The sequence below is a fragment of the Loxodonta africana genome, chromosome Y (genome assembly GCF_030014295.1).
Source record: "Loxodonta africana isolate mLoxAfr1 chromosome Y, mLoxAfr1.hap2, whole genome shotgun sequence".
NCBI classification, from domain to species: domain Eukaryota; kingdom Metazoa; phylum Chordata; class Mammalia; order Proboscidea; family Elephantidae; genus Loxodonta; species Loxodonta africana.
In genome coordinates, this window is record NC_087370.1 from 13,019,632 (window position 1) to 13,037,999 (window position 18,368).

The following is an 18,368-nucleotide window of genomic DNA, read 5'->3' on the forward strand; positions in this document are numbered from 1 at the left end:
ATTTAGTCTTTTGGCAAGAAAAGCAGCTTGATGAAGGAACTGGGAGCAATATCAAAAGTTGGGCAAATAATTTTGGTTGGCTTTATTTGGCTCTTGATTAGTCAACAGATATTAATTACTAACCCTAATCAATTGTTTTGTTTGAAGCATCAATGCCAAATGTAAAGTGACTGAAGAATGAGTTTCCAAAACATCTTGGGGCATGGATGAACCTGAAGGACATTATACTGAGCAAATTATGTCAATCACAAAAATTTAAATACCACATGTTCTCACTCTGATGAGACGAAATGCACAAAAACAGAAACAATCAAACATTTATTAGTGGTCATCAGGGCTGAAGAGGAGAGGATTTGCTTTCTATATAATAAAAATTTGCTATTTTTCGTGACAGGAAAGGTATTAAGAGTAGCATGTGCACAGATTGATGAAGACAAACATCATCAAATGGCACGCAAGAAAGACCTTCTGGTAATTGCTGTGGCATATGTAGTTCTGCAACACCTGCCACAAAAACTAAAAAATACATGTATAGGTATAAATGTGTACATAGGTATACGTATGTATACATATGCATATGTATGTGTATGCATTTATGTGACTGTATACATATATGTTGTTGCTGTTAGGTGCTGTCCACTTGGTTTCAAGTCATAGCGAGTCTATGTACAACAGAATGAAACACTGGCCAGTCCTGCGTCATTTCACAATCTTTGTTATACTTCAGCCCACTGTTGTACCCACTATGTGAATCCATCTTGTTGACAGTCTTCCTCTTTTTCCACTGACCCTCTACTTTACCAAGCATGATGTCCTTCTCCTGGGACTGATACCCCCTGACACGATGTCCAAATTATGTAAGATGCAGTCTCGCCATCCTTGCTTCTAAGGAGCATTCTGGTTGTACTTCTTCTAAGTCAGATTTGTTCATTCTTTTTAGCATCCATGGTATATTCAATATTCTTCACCAACACCACAATTCAAAGGCGTCAACTCTTCTTCAGTCTTCCTTATTCATTGTCCAGCTTTCACATACATGTGATGTGACTGAAAATACCATGGATTGGGTCAGGCGCACCTTCGTCTTCAGGGTGACATCTTCGCTCTTCAACACTTTGAAGAGGTCCTTTGCAGCAGATTTGCCCAATGCAGTGCGTCTTTGGATTTCTTGACTGCTGCTTCCAGGCTGTGGATTGTGTATCTGAGTAAAATGAAATCCTTGACAACTTCGATCTTTTCTCCGTTTATCATGATGTTGCTCATTGGTCCAGTTTTGAGGATTTTTGTTTACTCTATGTTGAAGTGCAATCCATACTGAAGGCTGTGCTCTTTGAATTTCTTAAGTAAGTGCTGCAAGTCCTGTTCACTTCCAGCAAGCAAGGTTGCATCATCTGCATAATGCAGGTTGTTAATGAGTCTTCATATAGTCCAGCTCCTTGGATCATTTGCTCAGCATACAGATTGAATAGGTATGGAGAAAGAATACAATCCTGACGCACACCTTTCCTGACTTTAAAACAATCAGTATCCCCTTCTTCTGTCCGAACAACTGCCTCTTTATCTATGTAAACGTTCCTCATGAGCACAATTAAAGTGTTCTGGAATTCCCATTCTCGCAGTGTTATCCATAGTTTGTTATGATCCACACAGTTGAATACCTTTGCATAGTCAATAAAACACAGGTAAACATCCTTCTGGTATTCTCTGCTTTCAGCCAGGATCCATCTGACATCAGCAATGATATCCCTGGTTCCACACCCCCTTCTGAACCCAGTCTGAACTGCTGGTAGTTCTCTGTTGATATAGTACTGCAGCTGCTTTTGAATGATCTTCAGCCATATTTTACTTGTGTCTTATATTAATGATAGTGTTCAAGAATTTCTGCATTTGGATGGATCACCTTTCTTGGGAATAAGCATACCTATGGATCTCTTTCACATATATTCAAACTTTGGTTAACTGCTCAACGCTTAACAACTATACCACCAGGGTTCCAAATAACAATTAAGGTAGTATTTAATTAGTGTTTTTCAATTTCTTTTTCCTTTTCAAATAATATTTTATGCTGTTTTTGGAGAAGGTTTAGAGAGCAGTTTAGGTTTCTCATTCAAATTCTGGACAGACTGTTCAGTGACACTGATTGCGTTCTTCACTATTTATGAACATGCTCAATATTTCCATTGCTGTTGTTCCTTTTCGATTAGTCTAGTTTTGCTGCCACCTGACACGTTTATCTTTATTTTAAAATACTTGTTTAACATTTGGATTGGCATGGGTGATTTTTTTAATGGAATTGGGAACTCACAGATGATACTCTTTGTGAGCCATACCCTGTTACTGTCACCTAGGGACAGTTTCTCAGTGCAGTCAGGGAATCCTCCAACCTCAACTGGTTCAGAAAGTCTAGTTTTTGTTTTGTCTTAGGAATTTGACGTATTATACCATATTCTCTCATTCTATCAGGATCTGTCCTTTGTGACCCTGATCAGAATGGTCAGTACTGGTAGCCAGGTACCATATAAGTTCCACTGATCTTATCTTAGAAGAAAACATGGTTTGTGCAGACTATTACTCCTACAAACTAGTTTCTTCTTTGAGTTTTTTTTTTCTTTTGCTGTAGACATGTGAACACTAGTAGTTGTATCTTAGATGTGGGCTTGCAAACTATTACATAATTTCAAACTATATTAATAAAAATGAATAAAGCCCATGGTTACTGACTGTATTATTCATCAGCTAATTCTTTATAGGAAACATGTAATCTATTGTGTGTCACTCATGGAGTTAAGGAACATCAGTCCCATTAATTTTTTTTAGAAACGGAAGCTGAATATACTGGTCTGCCTTACTACACAGCAGATCAATGGTGAAATTTTGTCATTTTTTGAGCTAAGGGCTGAAACTGAAATTTTTCTGAATGAGAAGAACCACCATCAACCACTGTTAACTGAACACTGACTGACCTTGGAAATTTTGCTCCAAGCTTAATGTGTCTTAATGAATTGAACCTAAACTTAAAAAACAAAATATGTAAACTTTCACTTAAAGCACAAAAATTATTAAAAAACAAACAAAAATCCAAAACCCAGGACTTATATGAGAAACTTATATTACAGTTATTTTGATAAGTATTATTTTTTGAATCTTAATATCAAGCTACTTTATACACTTCCCATGTTGTCAAAAGTTAAAGAAAGTACATCTTCTTTTCCACAAACATGTGAATCACATTTTATTTCCTCAATCTACAATTCCATCATATTTTCCCAAAATTCAATGCAAGTGTGGAAAAAATTTCTGCCTTTCAAAAGTCATTTGATGGTACCAGTAAAAATGATTAATCTGCAATGTAACGACACTAGAAAAGCAAGTTTCAAGTAAAGAATAGAACAGGACTCTACATATGCCTTCTCTATAAACTATAAACAAGTAATTAATATGCTGAATTAGAATATGCTGATAGATTGTTATCAGTAATTGTCAGTAGTTATCTGTGTGAAAGGAGAACCTGGTGGCATAGTGGTTAAGAGCTCAGCTGATAATCAAAAGGTCAGCAGTGTGAGTCCACTTCTTGGAAGCGCTGTGGGACAATGCCACTGTCTCACAGGTTCCCTCTGAGTCAGAATCTATTCGACAGCAGCCGGTTTTTGTGTGTGTGTCTGTGTGTGTCTGTGTGTCTGTGTGAAAAGACATTTTCAAGGACAAAATACATAAAACTCTCATTATAGAACAGTCTTAAGAGATGTACGTTTATAGTTGATTTTGATACGGAAAACAAACTTTCAATGACAGTTATGTAAAATGCCCTTCCTCCAAAATAAATATAAGTTTTCTGAATACCAGACCTGTGTTACACAAATGTAGTTAGTTATTATTTATTTTTAGTTTCATCAATAGAATTTCATGAGAATTAGTTTTCTTTTGTTATATAAGTACCTACATAATATCCTCAATTTGAACATAAAGCTTACTTTATCATTTCACCCTCTGCAGAAAAAGCTTGCCACAATCTCATTATGGAGTTGTGAATTATATTTTTTAAAAATGAAACCAAAAGGAGTAAGTTGGAAAACACCAGTGTGTCATATATTGTAAGTATAGCCCACATTTTTGTTATATACAGTAAGAACTGCAGCTCATGACATACTTCTTACTGTAATTGTGGTTTAAAATTTTTGAAATTTACTGTCACTTTGCAGTCAATGGAATAAAGAACAAAGATTTTAAACTGAACTAAGTTTCTCTTCATTCACTGGGTACCCTAATATCCTCTTTAATTTTTCCGACTGTCTTGAGCTTTACATATAAAAATAAATAAAAAACACATTGGAAAACAAATGAATACTCTTAAACTTTCACTTCAGACATTTGCATATAAAGTAATGAATCTAATGTTATGGTAGGAACAACCTTTTTGGCTTTATTCATTATAAATGGGGAGAATCTGATTCTCCATGCATGTTTCACATTTAATAAATTCTATTATTTCAGTTGAACAAACTGAACATGAAAATCACCTGGTGTTCTGCTCCCTGGAACTTTCATGTACAGTTGAACCGTATTCATGCCCACTATGGTATGACCAACATGACTTAGAAGATTTCCTGCTGATACCACACGTACAAAAGCAGGAAGTTTAGTGAGCTCGTGAAGCTGCAATTTCCACCTGCAATCAAATAGCAGAATGAGACTGAAATCTTGTTGCAAATATTTGCAGCTGGGCTGGGAAGCACTTCCTCAAAAACAATTTTATAAACATTTTACCTTTGCAATGACCAGATATTTTTTCCAAAGAAAATTTTCTAACAAGTAATGGTAACTAAAAAAATCATAAAAATTAATAATCTAATAAATAAAAGAATTTATCCTCTGTATTTAAATTTTTTAGATTAGCATGCAGTAGGATTTTGGTACTCTTAATCATCAGGGGTCGCCAGGAGTTGAAATTAACTCAATGGCAATTGGTTTTTGTTTTTGGTAAGAAGAAAAAAAATCTAATTATAAAACCCAGTTAAAATAATTTAGGACTGCTATGATTTTGAGCTAAAACTTGTATGTCTATATAAAATGAAAAAATAATAAATGATGGTGATAAATAACAGGAAAATCAACAATTACCAATTCAGCAATGTTCTTTTCAGTTCATGAAAACAGTATTGGCATACTTACTTTTTGTCATCTGAGAGGTCAATGTTGGTTCCGAACTTTATGGTTTTAAAAGGTACTTTCCACTTTCTTCTAGAACTTAAAAGAAGTGAAAATTAAATACATGTCTTTTAAACGAAATACTGAGTAGACATGAAAAGTTACTTACCTATCTGAAGATGTGGATTCATTATCTGAATAGTCTTTATGGTGAGTCTTTTTCTCATTTTCTTCCTACAGATTAAACAAAAAACACTCCTGTTTAGATTTCTGTGAACAGACTATCTCCCCATAATACATCTGAATAAAATGCTCACATATACCTGAGTGGCAGAGCTCTAGTGGCACAGTGGTTAAGTGATATGGCTGCTAACCAAAAGGCTGGCATTTCAAATCTACCAGCTGTTCCTTGGAAACCCTATTGAGCAGTTCTACTCTGTCCTATAGGGTTGATACGGGTCAGAATCAGGTCAAGAGCAACAGGTTTGTTTTGGTTTACACCTGAGTGCTACTTAATATGTTTTGAAACTAAGTTTCTCTGGGCATATTTCATAAGCAAGTATCTTCAAAACCACATTAAATAAAAAACCAAACCCAAACCCACTGCCGTCAAGTCAATTCCGACTCATTGTGTCCCTACAGAACAGAATAGAACTGCCTCATAGGGTTTCCAAGGACTAGAGCTGCCAACTTTTAGGATAGCACCTGTATCAAATAACCACTGTGCCACCAGAGCTCCACATAAGGCCCCAAGAAAGATAAAGTTCAATAACATATTATTCTGCATTCTCCATTAGCCACAAAATTAATAGTAATCAGGAATTACGGTAATTTTTAAGAAAAATGTATACCCATTCTAAATTTCATGTAAATACGGATTTAATTTAAAAATGATCTCAAGGTAATTTGAGGGAGAACTGAAAAATAAAAGACCAGGTTATGAAAAAATATAAAATTATAAAAAAGAATACCCTTTGAAAAATAATACCAAATACCTTACTTGAACAGTTAAAGCAATCTCTGTTTTTCCCTGTAAATGTTCTTCTGTAAAGGGGATCTTTTTGATTATAATCCTTACCCCCAATTCTACAAATTATTTAAGAAAAACTTACAGCAATTTTAATTATAAAGGCTAGGTAGAAAGTTATGGTACGAATTCTAAACTTGCAGAAAAGATGTATCTCCAAGTATATGCATTTTGTTCTTGTTGTTAGGTGCTGTTGAGTTGGTTCCAACTCATGGTGACGCTCTGAACAATGGAACGCAATGCTGCCTGGTCCTGAGCCACCCTTACAATCGTTGTCACACTGGAGCTCACTGTTGCAGCCACTGTGTCAATCCACCTCATTGAGGGTCTTCCTCTTTTCCGCTGACCCTGTACTCTGCCAAGCATGATGACTTTCTCCAGGGCCTGATGCCTCCTGACAACATGTCCAAAGTACGTAAGACGCAGTCTTGCCATCCTTGTCTCTAAGGAGCATTCTGGCTGCACTTCTTCTGAGACAGATTTGTTCGTTCTTTTGGCAGTCCATGGTATATTCAATATTCTTCGCCAACACCACAATTCAAAGGTGTCAACTCTTCTTCGGTCTTCTTTATTCATTGTCCAGCTTTCACATGCTTTTCACGTGACTGAAAATACCATGGCTTGGGTCAGGTGCACCTTCGTCTTCAGGGTGACATCTTTGCTCTTTAACACTTTGAAGAGGTCCTTTGCAGCAGATTTGCCCAATGCAATGTGTCTTTTGATTTCTTGACTGCTGCTTCCATGGCTATTGATTGTGGATCCAAGTACCATGAAGTCCTTCACAACTTCAGTCTTTTCTCCGTTTATCATGATGTTGCTCATTGGCCCAGTTTTGAGGATTTTTGTTTTCTCTATGTTGAGGCGTAATCCATACTGAAGGCTGTGGTTTTTGATCTTCATTAGTAAGTGCTTCAAGTCCTCTTCACTTTCAGCAAGCAAGGTTGTGTCATCTGCATAATGCAGGTTGATAATGAGTCTTCCTCCAATCCTGATGTCCTGTTCTTCTTTATCTAGTCCAGTTTCTCAGATTATTTGCTCAGCATACAGATTGAACAAGTATGGTGAAAAAATACAACCCTGGCGCACACCTTTCTGACTTTAAAACAATCAGTATCCCCTTGTTCTGTCAGAACAACTGCCTCTTGATGTATGTAAAGGTTCCTCATGAGCACAATTAAGTGTTCTGGAATTTCCATTCTTCACAGTGTTATCCATAGTTTGTTATGATCCACACAGTCAATAAAACACAGGTAAACATCCTTTGCATAGTCAATAAAACACAGGTAAACATCCTTCTGGTATTCTCTGCTTTCAGCCAGGATCCATCTGACATCAGCAATGATATCCCTGGTCCCACGTACTCTTCCAAAACTGGCCTGAATTTCTAGGAGTTCCCTGTTGATATACTGCTGCAGCCGTTTTTGAATGATCTTCAGCAAAATTTTGCTTGCATGTGATATTAATGATATTGTTCTATAATTTCCACATTTGGTTGGATCACCTTTCTTGGGAATAGGCATAAATATGGATCACTTCCAGTCAGTTGGCTAGGAAGCTGTCTTCCATATTTCTTGGCATAGACGAGTGAGCACCTCCAGTGCTGCATCTGTTTGTTGAAACATCTCAACTGATACTCCACCAATTCCTGCAGCCTTGTTTTTCACCAATGCCTTCAAAGCAGCTTGGACTTCTTCCTTCAGTACCATCGGTTCCTGATCATATGCCACCTCTTGAAATGGTTAAACACTGACTAATTCTTTTTGGTATAATGACTCTGTGTATTCCTTCCATCTTCTTTTGATGCTTCCTGTGTCATTTAATATTTTCCCCAAGAAATCCTTACTATTACAACTTGAGGCTTGAATTTTTTCTCCATTTCTTTTAGCATACACACCCGTAAACACACCTTCTCTGCTGAATACATGCACACACACAAACACATACATATATGCATTTACACATGATAGGAGGAAGGTTAAGACTATTTCTCATCATGCCTTTGTTTAGTTCTTATTTGTTAAACTCACGTAGTTAAAGACACAAGAAAGAATATTTTTATACGTTATCTGACACAAGTAAAAACATCTACATAACACTAACAAAAAAATTAAATGATAAATTAAAATGGGTGGTATTCTTCCAACAGGGTGCAAAGAATGGGAAATTCAATGGGGAAAGAATAGTCTGTATTAAAAATGTTGCTGAAACAACTGTATCTCCAAATTCAAAAGAATGAAGTTGGGCACTAACTCACAACTTATTAAAAAAACTAAGAGACAAAAAATATTTAAATGTAGTAGCTAAAGCTTGCCAGAACACATTCATGACCATCAATTAGGCAATCATGATAGATATGACACCAAAAGTACAAGGAATCAAAAACCATGGTTGCTGTTGTTGTTAGAAACCTTCTAACCAACTTGACTCATAACAACCGCATGTGACGAAGTAGAAAGGCCCCATCAGATCTGCTAAGCTGTAATCTTTATGGGTTTGGAACCCCAGGTCTTTCTCTCATGTAGGGGCTGGGTAGATTTGAATTGTCAACCTTTTGGATAGTAACCAAGTCTGAACCATCTGTACCACCCAGGCTTGTAATTGTTTCTGTTAGGTGCCACTTAGTTGGTTCTGACTCATGGTGACCCACGGGGACCTGAATGATACACTGCATGGTCCTGCACCATCCTCACAATCGCTGCTATGTTTGAGCCCACTGTTGTAAACCTATCTCACTGAGGGCCTCCTGCTTTTTCACTGACCTTCTATATTACTAAGCATTATGTACTTCTTTAGGGACTCGCCCCTCCTGATAACATGTCCAAAGAATGGGAGACTTCTAAGGAGCATGCTGGCTGTGCTTCTTCCAAAAAGGATTTGTTCATTCTTCTGACAGTCCAAGGTATGTTCAATATCCTTCACCAACTCCGTAATTCAAATGCATGATTTCTTCGTCTTCCTTATTCACTGTCCAGCTTTGCATGCATATCAGGCAACTGCAAATACCACAGCTTGGGTCAGGCACACCTTAGTCCTCAAAGTGACATGTTTGCTTTTCAATAGTTTAAAGGCATCTTTTGCAGCAGATCTGCCCAATGCAACGTGTCTTTTGAGTTCTTGACTGTTGCATGGATACAAGTAAAACAAAATCCTTGATAACTTCCGTATTTTCTGTTTATCATGATGTTACTTATTGGTCCAGTTGTGAGAATTTTTGTTTTACCTTGAAGTGTAAACCATATTGAAGCTTGATCTTCATTCTTAAGTCCTCTTCACTTTCAGGAAGCAAGCTGTTTCATGTGCATACTGTAGTTTGTTACTGAGCCCTCCTTCAATCCTTATGCCCTGTTCTTCTTCATATAGTCCATCTTCTCATGCTATTTGCTCAGCATACTGATTGAATAAGTATAGTGAAAGGACATAGTCCTGATGGACACCCTTCCTGATTTTAAACTCTGCAGTATCCCCTTGGCCTGTTCAAAGAACTGCCTCGTGGTCTATGTACAGATTTCTCATGAGTACAATTAAGTGTTCTGGAATTCCCATTCTTCACAATTTTATCCATAATTTGTTATGATTCACAGGCAAATGGCTTTGCATAGTCAATACAACACAGGTTTATTATCTTTCTGAAATTCTCTACTTTCATCCAGGATCCATCTGACATCAGCAATGTTATCCCTCATTCCACATCCTCTTCAGAATTCAGCTTAAATTTCTGGCAGTTGCCTGTCAATGTACTCCAACAACCATTTTTATATTATCTTCAGCAAAATTTTTTACCTGTACGTCATACTGATAGTGTTCAATAATTTCCACATTCCACTAAGTCACTTTTCTTTGGATTTGGCACAAATTAATTAGACTGCCAAAACTTAAAACTTTTTGTGCTCTAAAGGATATCATCTAGAAAGTGAAAAGAAAGCCCAGAGAATGAGAGAAAACATTTATAAATTAAAGCACCTGTCTTGGTCATCTAGCACTGCTAGAACAGCAATACCGTAAGTAGATGGCTTTATCAAAGAGTTTATTTTCTCACAGCCTAGGAGGCCACAAGTCCAAATTCAAAGCGTCAGCTCCAGAGGAAGGCTTTCTTTCTGTCAGTTCTGGAGGATGGTCCTTGTCATCGGTCTTCCCTTGCTCTGGGAGCATCTCAGCACAGGAACCTCAGGTCCAAATGACATGCTCTGCTCCTGGCACTGCTTCTTGGTGGTATGAGGTCCCCCTGTCTCTCTGCTTGCTTCTCTCTTTTGTATCTCAGAAGAGGCTGGCTTAAGACACTATCTAATCTTACAGACCTCATCAATAACTTTAGCTAATCCATCTCACTACATCATAGTGATAGGATTTACAACACAGAGGGAAATCATCTCAGATGGCAAAATGGTAGACAATGAAACAATACTGGGAATCATGACCTAGCCAAGTCGACAGTTATTTTTTGGGGGGGATATGATTCAATCCATGACAGCATCTGACAAAGGGGCTTGTACCTATATATAAAGAATTCTTACAACTCAATAATAAGAATGCAGATAGGCCAATTAGAAACAGGTAAAGGACCTGAACTGCCATCTCTCCAAAGAGACACAAAAAACTTATCAAAAGATGTTCAATATTAACACCAGTCACAACGGAATGCAAATCAAAACCATAATAAGGTCGTACTCACACATTTTACAGTAAAACAGATGGAAAATGGCAAGTGTTGGTGACTTGGTGACCTTGCAGAGAAAAAACCCTCATATTGAGAATTATCTTCCTAAACAAAAACATTCCAGAAATAGAAGCACTCTAGGAATTACTTTCTAAAACATTTTTTTAAGATAGTAATTTTATTTCTGTATAATATATACTTTATTTTAATTAAGCTACAGGTTTGTTTAAATGTCTATACTTAAGTTTGTAAGCTTATAGCACATAAAACTATATAAACTAAACAGATGGCTATAAAAGCAATGTGCATTTTTAAAACTCCAAACTAATCTAAAGAAATAAATACTTACCCTCAGTGATTCCTGGAAGGAGGAAGCCTGGTACTGGGCATATTTAGCAATTGTAGTGTGCGATCTATTACTTTCACAACGCCAAATTTTCTTTGTTCCAGTTGGATCCCAGTTTTCATCCGATGGCTGCAACAACTGTGTCCTCACTTCTACCACGTGTTCATTGTTGGCTTCTACCAAAGTTTTGGTAGAGAAAAGTCCAAGGTCTTAATAAACAAATAAGTTTTGTTAATAAGTAAAATTTTATTTGCTCTAATTAGTACTTCAAAAATACTCTTTTTTTTTTCTTTTAAAGTAACACTTTATGTAACTATACCTTCACCCCAAGAATGCTCCAAGCATGTGATGACAAATTTGCATTTGTATTTGCTGTTTCTGGCTGCCATGGAGTCTGCCCTGACTCACTATGATAAAACATATGCCCAGACCTGCACCATCCCTATGATCAGTTGTGGATAAGACCATTGTGATCCATAGGGTTTCACTGGCTAATTTTTGGAAGAAGATCATCATTCTGACTCGTCTTTCTAATTCATCTTAGTCTGGAAGTTTTGCTGAAACCTGTTCAGTATCATAGTGACTCATCTGCCTCCAATGACAGCATGCAGTGATTTTGTATGAGGTGCACTGGTAGGAATCAAGCCTAAGTCTCCCAAATTAAAGGGAGGAATTCTATCTCTGTACCATCTGAAACCCTGGATCCAATCAGCAAGCTACAAAGAGAGTTGTGGTACTTATGTTGTTGCTGTTAGGTTCCATGAGGTCTATTCTGACTCACAGGGAAACTACATGACAGAGTAGACCTGCCCCACAGGGTTTCCTAGACTGTAATCTTTACAGATGCAGATTGCCAGGTCTTTTCTCCTGTGGAGTTGCTGGTGGATTTGATCTGTCAACCTTTCAGTTAGCAGCTGAGCTGTAAACAAGCATTGTGCCACCAAGCTTCCACTGTTGTACTTATAAATAAGATCTATTTTCACCTACATTTTATATTAACAACTCCTTTTAATACCCAATCTAAATCGCTGATGCTATTGAATCAAATTAGCCAAATAAGTAAAAAGCTACCATAAAATTTCTGACAATTAATATCACCATCTATTTGCATCATGAGTTAAAAGTGTGCTAAATATATATTTATATAAATATACCCCATTAGTAGTATACAGAAAGCGAAAGCGTGAGTGCTCAAGCTTACATGCACCGGGAGAACATTTAGATAAAAACTCAAAAAAACTGGGGCGAAAAATCACATTGGATTTTGGGCACCGTCTTAAAAGTTAAAAGATCCTCATAGAAATGAACAAAATTTTCTCTACCCCCCAGCCCTCTCACTCTTTTTGAAAGCTTACCTAACTTAAGAGCTCCAGCAAGGCCACGTATTACTGTAACAGGGTTGTTTGGATTTATACAAAATTGATGTAATGGAGGAAAGAAGGCATCACGTTTATTTTCCAACTGTAAAATGAAAATATTTTGTTTATTTGAATAGAAAATGACTACTTAAATATCACCCTGCAAATTTATGTTCTTCATCAATCTGCCATGAAATTTGAAAATGTAAAAATTGTAATGCATTGTAATAACTGATAGTTTGTTTATTATTATGACATTTTATCACTACTCTTTCTGTGAAATTATAGTCGGTAGTAGCCATATTTCTCTCTTAAACAATACATTTTAAAAGTGATTCATTTTGCAATGTTACCCATCTCTTACATCAAACTAAGATTCATCAAATGATATTTAAATATTTTGGCTGTTCAAAAGTATTTTCCAAGTGTACTAGCATTATCTTGAAGTGACAGAGTAAGGTTTAAACTTCAGTATCAAAATGTTTTAAATACCATAAAATAAAAGCTGAATAAGACCTAAAAAAAAAAAAAAAATTAATTTTACATCTGTTCTTCAGTTTAAAAGATTTATTCTCATCTCTTACCAGGGCCTCCCTTACAAAGTAAGCTATCAAATGTTAATTCAGTAGAGGCTGAAAATAACATCTTACAAAAAAGGACAATAACTCCAAAACAAACTTACATACAGATGCAAGATTATTTTTATTCATTTTTTAGTACACAATGTTTTTAATTTGTTGTTTAGAGATGGGAGACAATGGATGGTAAGCAGAAACTATTTGTGAGAGACAAAGGAGTTATGTTGATTTAACTCATACCAACGTTCTGTATCAAATGCCTAAATTTCAGACTAGTCAAATAGTAGTTACATTCAAACTGGAAATTGAAAATACCTGTACTTATTTTATTTAATAAAATACACATATTTATCCTCTCAACCACTTTTTTTGTAGTAAGACAGAAAACATCCTTTTTGTGGGAGCATAAAAATTAATTTCAAGGTACATAAAATTAGTGGGTGGCAGAACGCAGATTTAGAACCCTGTTTACTAAAAAAAAAGGGCACAGAAAAAAGCCACTTGCTACACTCTTTCCTATGTCCTCATTTAATATTTGAGAAGACATTTTAAAAATGCTCTTCCCAAAATCTTTTCTAATATCACAGCGCTCAGCAAACTTTTTCTGTAAAGGTCCACATAAATATTTTCAGCTGACTACATGGTCTCTGCTGCAGTTACTCAGATCAGCTTATGTACCACAAAAGCAACTATAGCACCTACATAAAAATAAATGAGGTTGGCTGTTAAAATAAAGCTTTCTGTATAAAAACAGGGCAAGGGAAAAATTTAGCCTTTGTTTAAAAACTGTTGTCATTCCCTGGTATACAACACGTTTATCTGAAAATACTGAAGCTGTATCAATCAATTCAATATGCATGAAAGTGCACAGGCATTGATTAGTAATATATTTGCCAAAGACACACAATTTCAGACACTGGATCACTTCCACTTAGTCAATTTAGACTTACATAAATACTAGGTGTGGGTGGATTCAACTTGTCCTTTGGTAAGGGGGGATATGGTGAAGATGGTGGTTTTGGAGGTGGACATTTATCCAACAATATAGTACTATTTGACAAGCCATTTTTACCAAGATTCCTTAAAAAGAAAAAGTAGGACAAACAGATTAGCTGTTCATTTTGAAAATTGGAAGTAAAAACAATTTCAAAGCTCTAAATTAAGTACTAAAGTACAGAACACCTGCAAACTGACAGTCATTCTAACAAATTTGGAGCCGGTAGGTAAATAACTAAAAACAATTGTTAAACTCAACAAATATTCAGTTTGACATCTTATACTTTCTAAGAAAAAGCTAAACAAAATATATGTATCACATAAATTATAGTCCAAATTCCCCCTTCTGTTCAAAACTGACCTATTTCTCACCTGAAGAACAAACGGTACTTCAGTTTCCTCCCCAAAACATTTCACCATTAAATTTTCTCCATTAATTGTCAAAACAATAAGTAAGACAAACAAAGGCCTAGGTAGCAATATTATCGTAATAAGATTAAGTCTCTCTTCCTACATTATATCTTGGCAATTATTTGCAGAATACCTTGTGATAACTCTCATACCTAAAAAGACCTTTTATTTTCTCTTCTCAGAAATAATTTTCTGTACAAGCTTCAAACTAAGCTTTACAGCTAATTATAAAAATAGTTAAAGCATTGTATATAGTTACTATCCATTCCCACATTGCACTAATTGTTACTTAACAATCACAGTAATTTAATAGTATTTGATTTAGTTCTTTCCCTCTAAAACAATGCATCATATTTGCCAAATTATAAATTCTTAAAATGGGCTAAGACTACAAGAATACCTCACTGCACTTTGCTTTATCACATTTTTTACTGAGAGTTTGCTGCAACCCTGCATCAATTAAGTCTATCGGTGCATTTTTCACAGCATGGGCTCACTTTGTGTCTATGTCACATTTTTGTAATTCTTGCAATATTTCAAACTTTTTCATTATTACTATATGTGTTACGGTGACTGTCGTCACTGACCTTTGATGACACTATTTTAACTGTTTTGGAATGTCACAATCCACACCCATGTAAGACTTTATTGATAAATGTTGTATGTGTTCTAAGTGCTCCGCTGACTGGCTGTTTGTCTCTCTGCCTTTCTTTGCGATTCCCTATCGCCTGAGACGTGACAATACGGAAATTAGGCCAATCAATCACCCTGCAATGGCCCGTAAGCGTTCAAAGAAAAGGCTATGTCTCTCACTTAACATCATAAGCTAGAAATGTTTTAGTGAGGAAAGCATGTCCAAAGCCAAGATAGGTCAAAAACTAGGCTTCCTGCAACAAACAGTTAGCCAAGTTGTGAAACCAAAGGAAAAGTTCTTGAAGGAAATTAAAAGTGCTACTCCAGCGAACACATGAAAGATAAGAAAGCATAATAGGCTTATTACTGACATGGAGAAAGTTACAGTGTTCTAGATAGATCAAACCAGCCACAAAATTCCCTTAAGTCAAAGCCTAATCTAGAGCAAGTCTTCACTCTATTCAATTCTATGAAGTCTGAGAGAGGTGAGGAAGCTGCAGAAGAAAAACCTGAAGCTACCAGAACTGGGTTCATGGGGTTAAAGGAAACAATCCAATTCCATAACTTAGAAGTACATGGTGAAGCACCAATTTCTGATGCAGAAGCTTTAACAAATTATCTAGAAGGTCTAGCTAAAAGAACTGATGAAGGTGGCTACCCCAAACAACAGATTTTCAATGTAGATGGAACAGCCTTATACTGGAAAAAGATACCATCTACGACCATCATAGCAAGTGAGGAGAAGTCAATGCTTGGCTTTAAAGCTTCAAAAGACAAGCTGACTCTCTTATTAAGGACTAATATAGCTGGTGATACTACGTTAAAGCCAACGCTTATTTATCATTCCAAAAATCCTACTGCCCTTAAGAATTATGCTGAATTGACTCTGCCTTTGCTTTTTAAATTGAACAACACAAAGCCTGGATGACAACACATCTGTTTACAACATGGTTTACTGAATATTTTAAGCCCACTGTTGAGACATACCACTTAGGAAAAAAGATTCCTTTCAAAATATTACTGCTCATTGACAGTGTACCTGGTCACCCAAAAGCTCTGATGAAGATGTACAAGGAGATTAATGTTGTTACTATGCTCGCTAACATAACATCCATTCTGTGCTCACAGACCAATGAGTAATTTTGACTTTCATGTCTTATTATTTAAGAAATATTTTGTAAGATTACAGCTTCCATAGATGGAGATTCCTCTGATGGACCTGGGCAAAGGAAATTGAAAACCTCTGGAAAGGATTCACCATTCTAGATGCCATTAAGAACATCTGTGATTCACAGAAGTAAAAATAACAACATTAACAGGGGTTTGGAAGAAATTGATTCCAACCTTCATGGATGACTTTGAGGGTTCCAGACTTCAGTGGAGGAAGTAATACAGATGTGGTAGGAACAGCAAAAGAACTGAAATTAGAAGTGAAGCCTGCAGATATGCATGAAATTGCTATATTCTCATAATAAAATTAACAAATAATAAGTTGCTTCTTATCGGTGAGCAAAAAAAGGGTTTCTTGAGATGGAATCTACTCCTGGTATAGATGCTGTGAACACTACCGAAATGGCAACAAAAGATTTAGGCGATTATACAAACTCAGTTGATAAAGCAGGGTTTCAGAAGATTGACTCCATCAACATCCGGGCAACAACATCCACCAGCAAAAAGATGATGACTTGCTGAAGACTCAGACAATGGTTAGCATTTTTTAGCAATAAAAATTTTTTAATTAAGGTATGCACAATGGTTTTTAGACATCATGCTATTGCACACTTAATAAACTACAGTACAGTGTAAACATAACTCCTGTATGAGTTGAGAAACCAAAAAATTAGTGTAACTCACTTTATGTGATATATGCTTTAATGCAGTGGGCTGGAACCCAATCCACGCTATCACCAAGGTATGCCTGTATTCCCAAACTTGAATTCTTCTTTTAGTGTAACAATATAAGAAAAGATTTCTAAATCCTTCAAATTTTAACAAACTCAGAAAATCACCAAAGTATACTCTTAAATCTTTCAAACCATTCAAGGTACAACTAACTTGTCTCTAGTAATTAAATTAAAAAAAAAAAAAACAACCCCAATTTGTTAAAACAGAAAAAAAAAGTGCTCTTAAAATACTAAAATTTCAACACTATGCAGAATGAAATAATTCAGCCATAGACGGAAAAATATTGCATGATTTCACTGGTGTGAAACATCTAGACCAGACAAGTGTATCAAGACCAAAGTTTATTAGTGGTTATCTGGGCAGGTAGGAGGGAGGGGGCAAAGAACAGATTCATTGCATAGGGGACAGTGGGCTGCTGTTAAGGGTAATGTGAAAATCTGGAAATGGAAAATGGTAATATTTGAACAACATAATAAACCATTGTGATACAACCACTGTGGAACATTTAAGCCGATGCCTTTGAGTTGACTGCAACTCATATATGACCAAGCTTGGGTAACTGATTCGTACACATAAAGAATGTTGAAGTGGCAAAAGATTTGTTAAATATATATTTAACTCAGTAAAAAAACTAAAATTTCAGATAATCTAAAAACTACTCTGGAGAGTAGAAAATACACCAGTCTAACTGCATGTAGTACAGATGAAATTGTTTCATAACAAGTTATAGAATAATACAAGTTGAAGCAAAATTACTGTTCATGATTTTGATATATTGAAAAATTTTGTAACTCGGCCCTTTTTTAGTTTGTCTAATAATAACTAAATCTTGACATGTGATAGCTACAGACTTTAGAGACATATTAAATAGCACCAAGGGCATATCACCTTTTTTTTTTTTTAATAACTATGAAAAAAGTGCTTGTGACAGATTTTGAAGTTATAAAGAGAGAAATGCAATTCTCTATTTTTTAAGTAAAAGAACGAGAAAATATGACACTAAAAATTTTAGCTTAGATAAATATCTAATACCTAGAATATATATATAAGACTTCTACAGCTCACCAACGAAAAGACAACCCAAACCAAAAACTGGAGAAGGGGCATAAACAATTCATTGAATAGGATATTTAACCAAACCAACACATACATGAAAATATGCCTACCATCATTAGCCATCATCATTGTTGCTGTGTGCCGTTGGGTTTATTCTACTCCATGGTGACCCCATGTGACAGAGTAGAACTGCCTAATCAAAAAAAAAAAAAAAAAAGAAGCCTATTGTCTTTCCGTCAGTTTCGACTCATAGTGACCC

General features: G+C 35.9%; 1 protein-coding gene across 2 annotated transcripts in view; it reads right to left on the reverse strand.

Annotated features, from left to right (window-relative positions):
- LOC135227249 (lysine-specific demethylase 6A-like) overlaps positions 1–18,368 on the reverse strand; it is a 214,575-nt gene that overhangs the window by 42,220 nt on the left and 153,987 nt on the right. For both annotated transcript variants that reach the window (XM_064278892.1, XM_064278893.1), the window contains 6 exons: positions 14,059–14,188; positions 12,528–12,633; positions 11,176–11,381; positions 5,315–5,379; positions 5,170–5,244; positions 4,518–4,666 (listed from right to left, as the gene is read on the reverse strand). In XM_064278892.1, the coding sequence (XP_064134962.1) occupies positions 4,518–4,666; positions 5,170–5,244; positions 5,315–5,379; positions 11,176–11,381; positions 12,528–12,633; positions 14,059–14,188 (731 nt within the window). The remainder of the gene's footprint in view (positions 1–4,517; positions 4,667–5,169; positions 5,245–5,314; positions 5,380–11,175; positions 11,382–12,527; positions 12,634–14,058; positions 14,189–18,368) is intronic.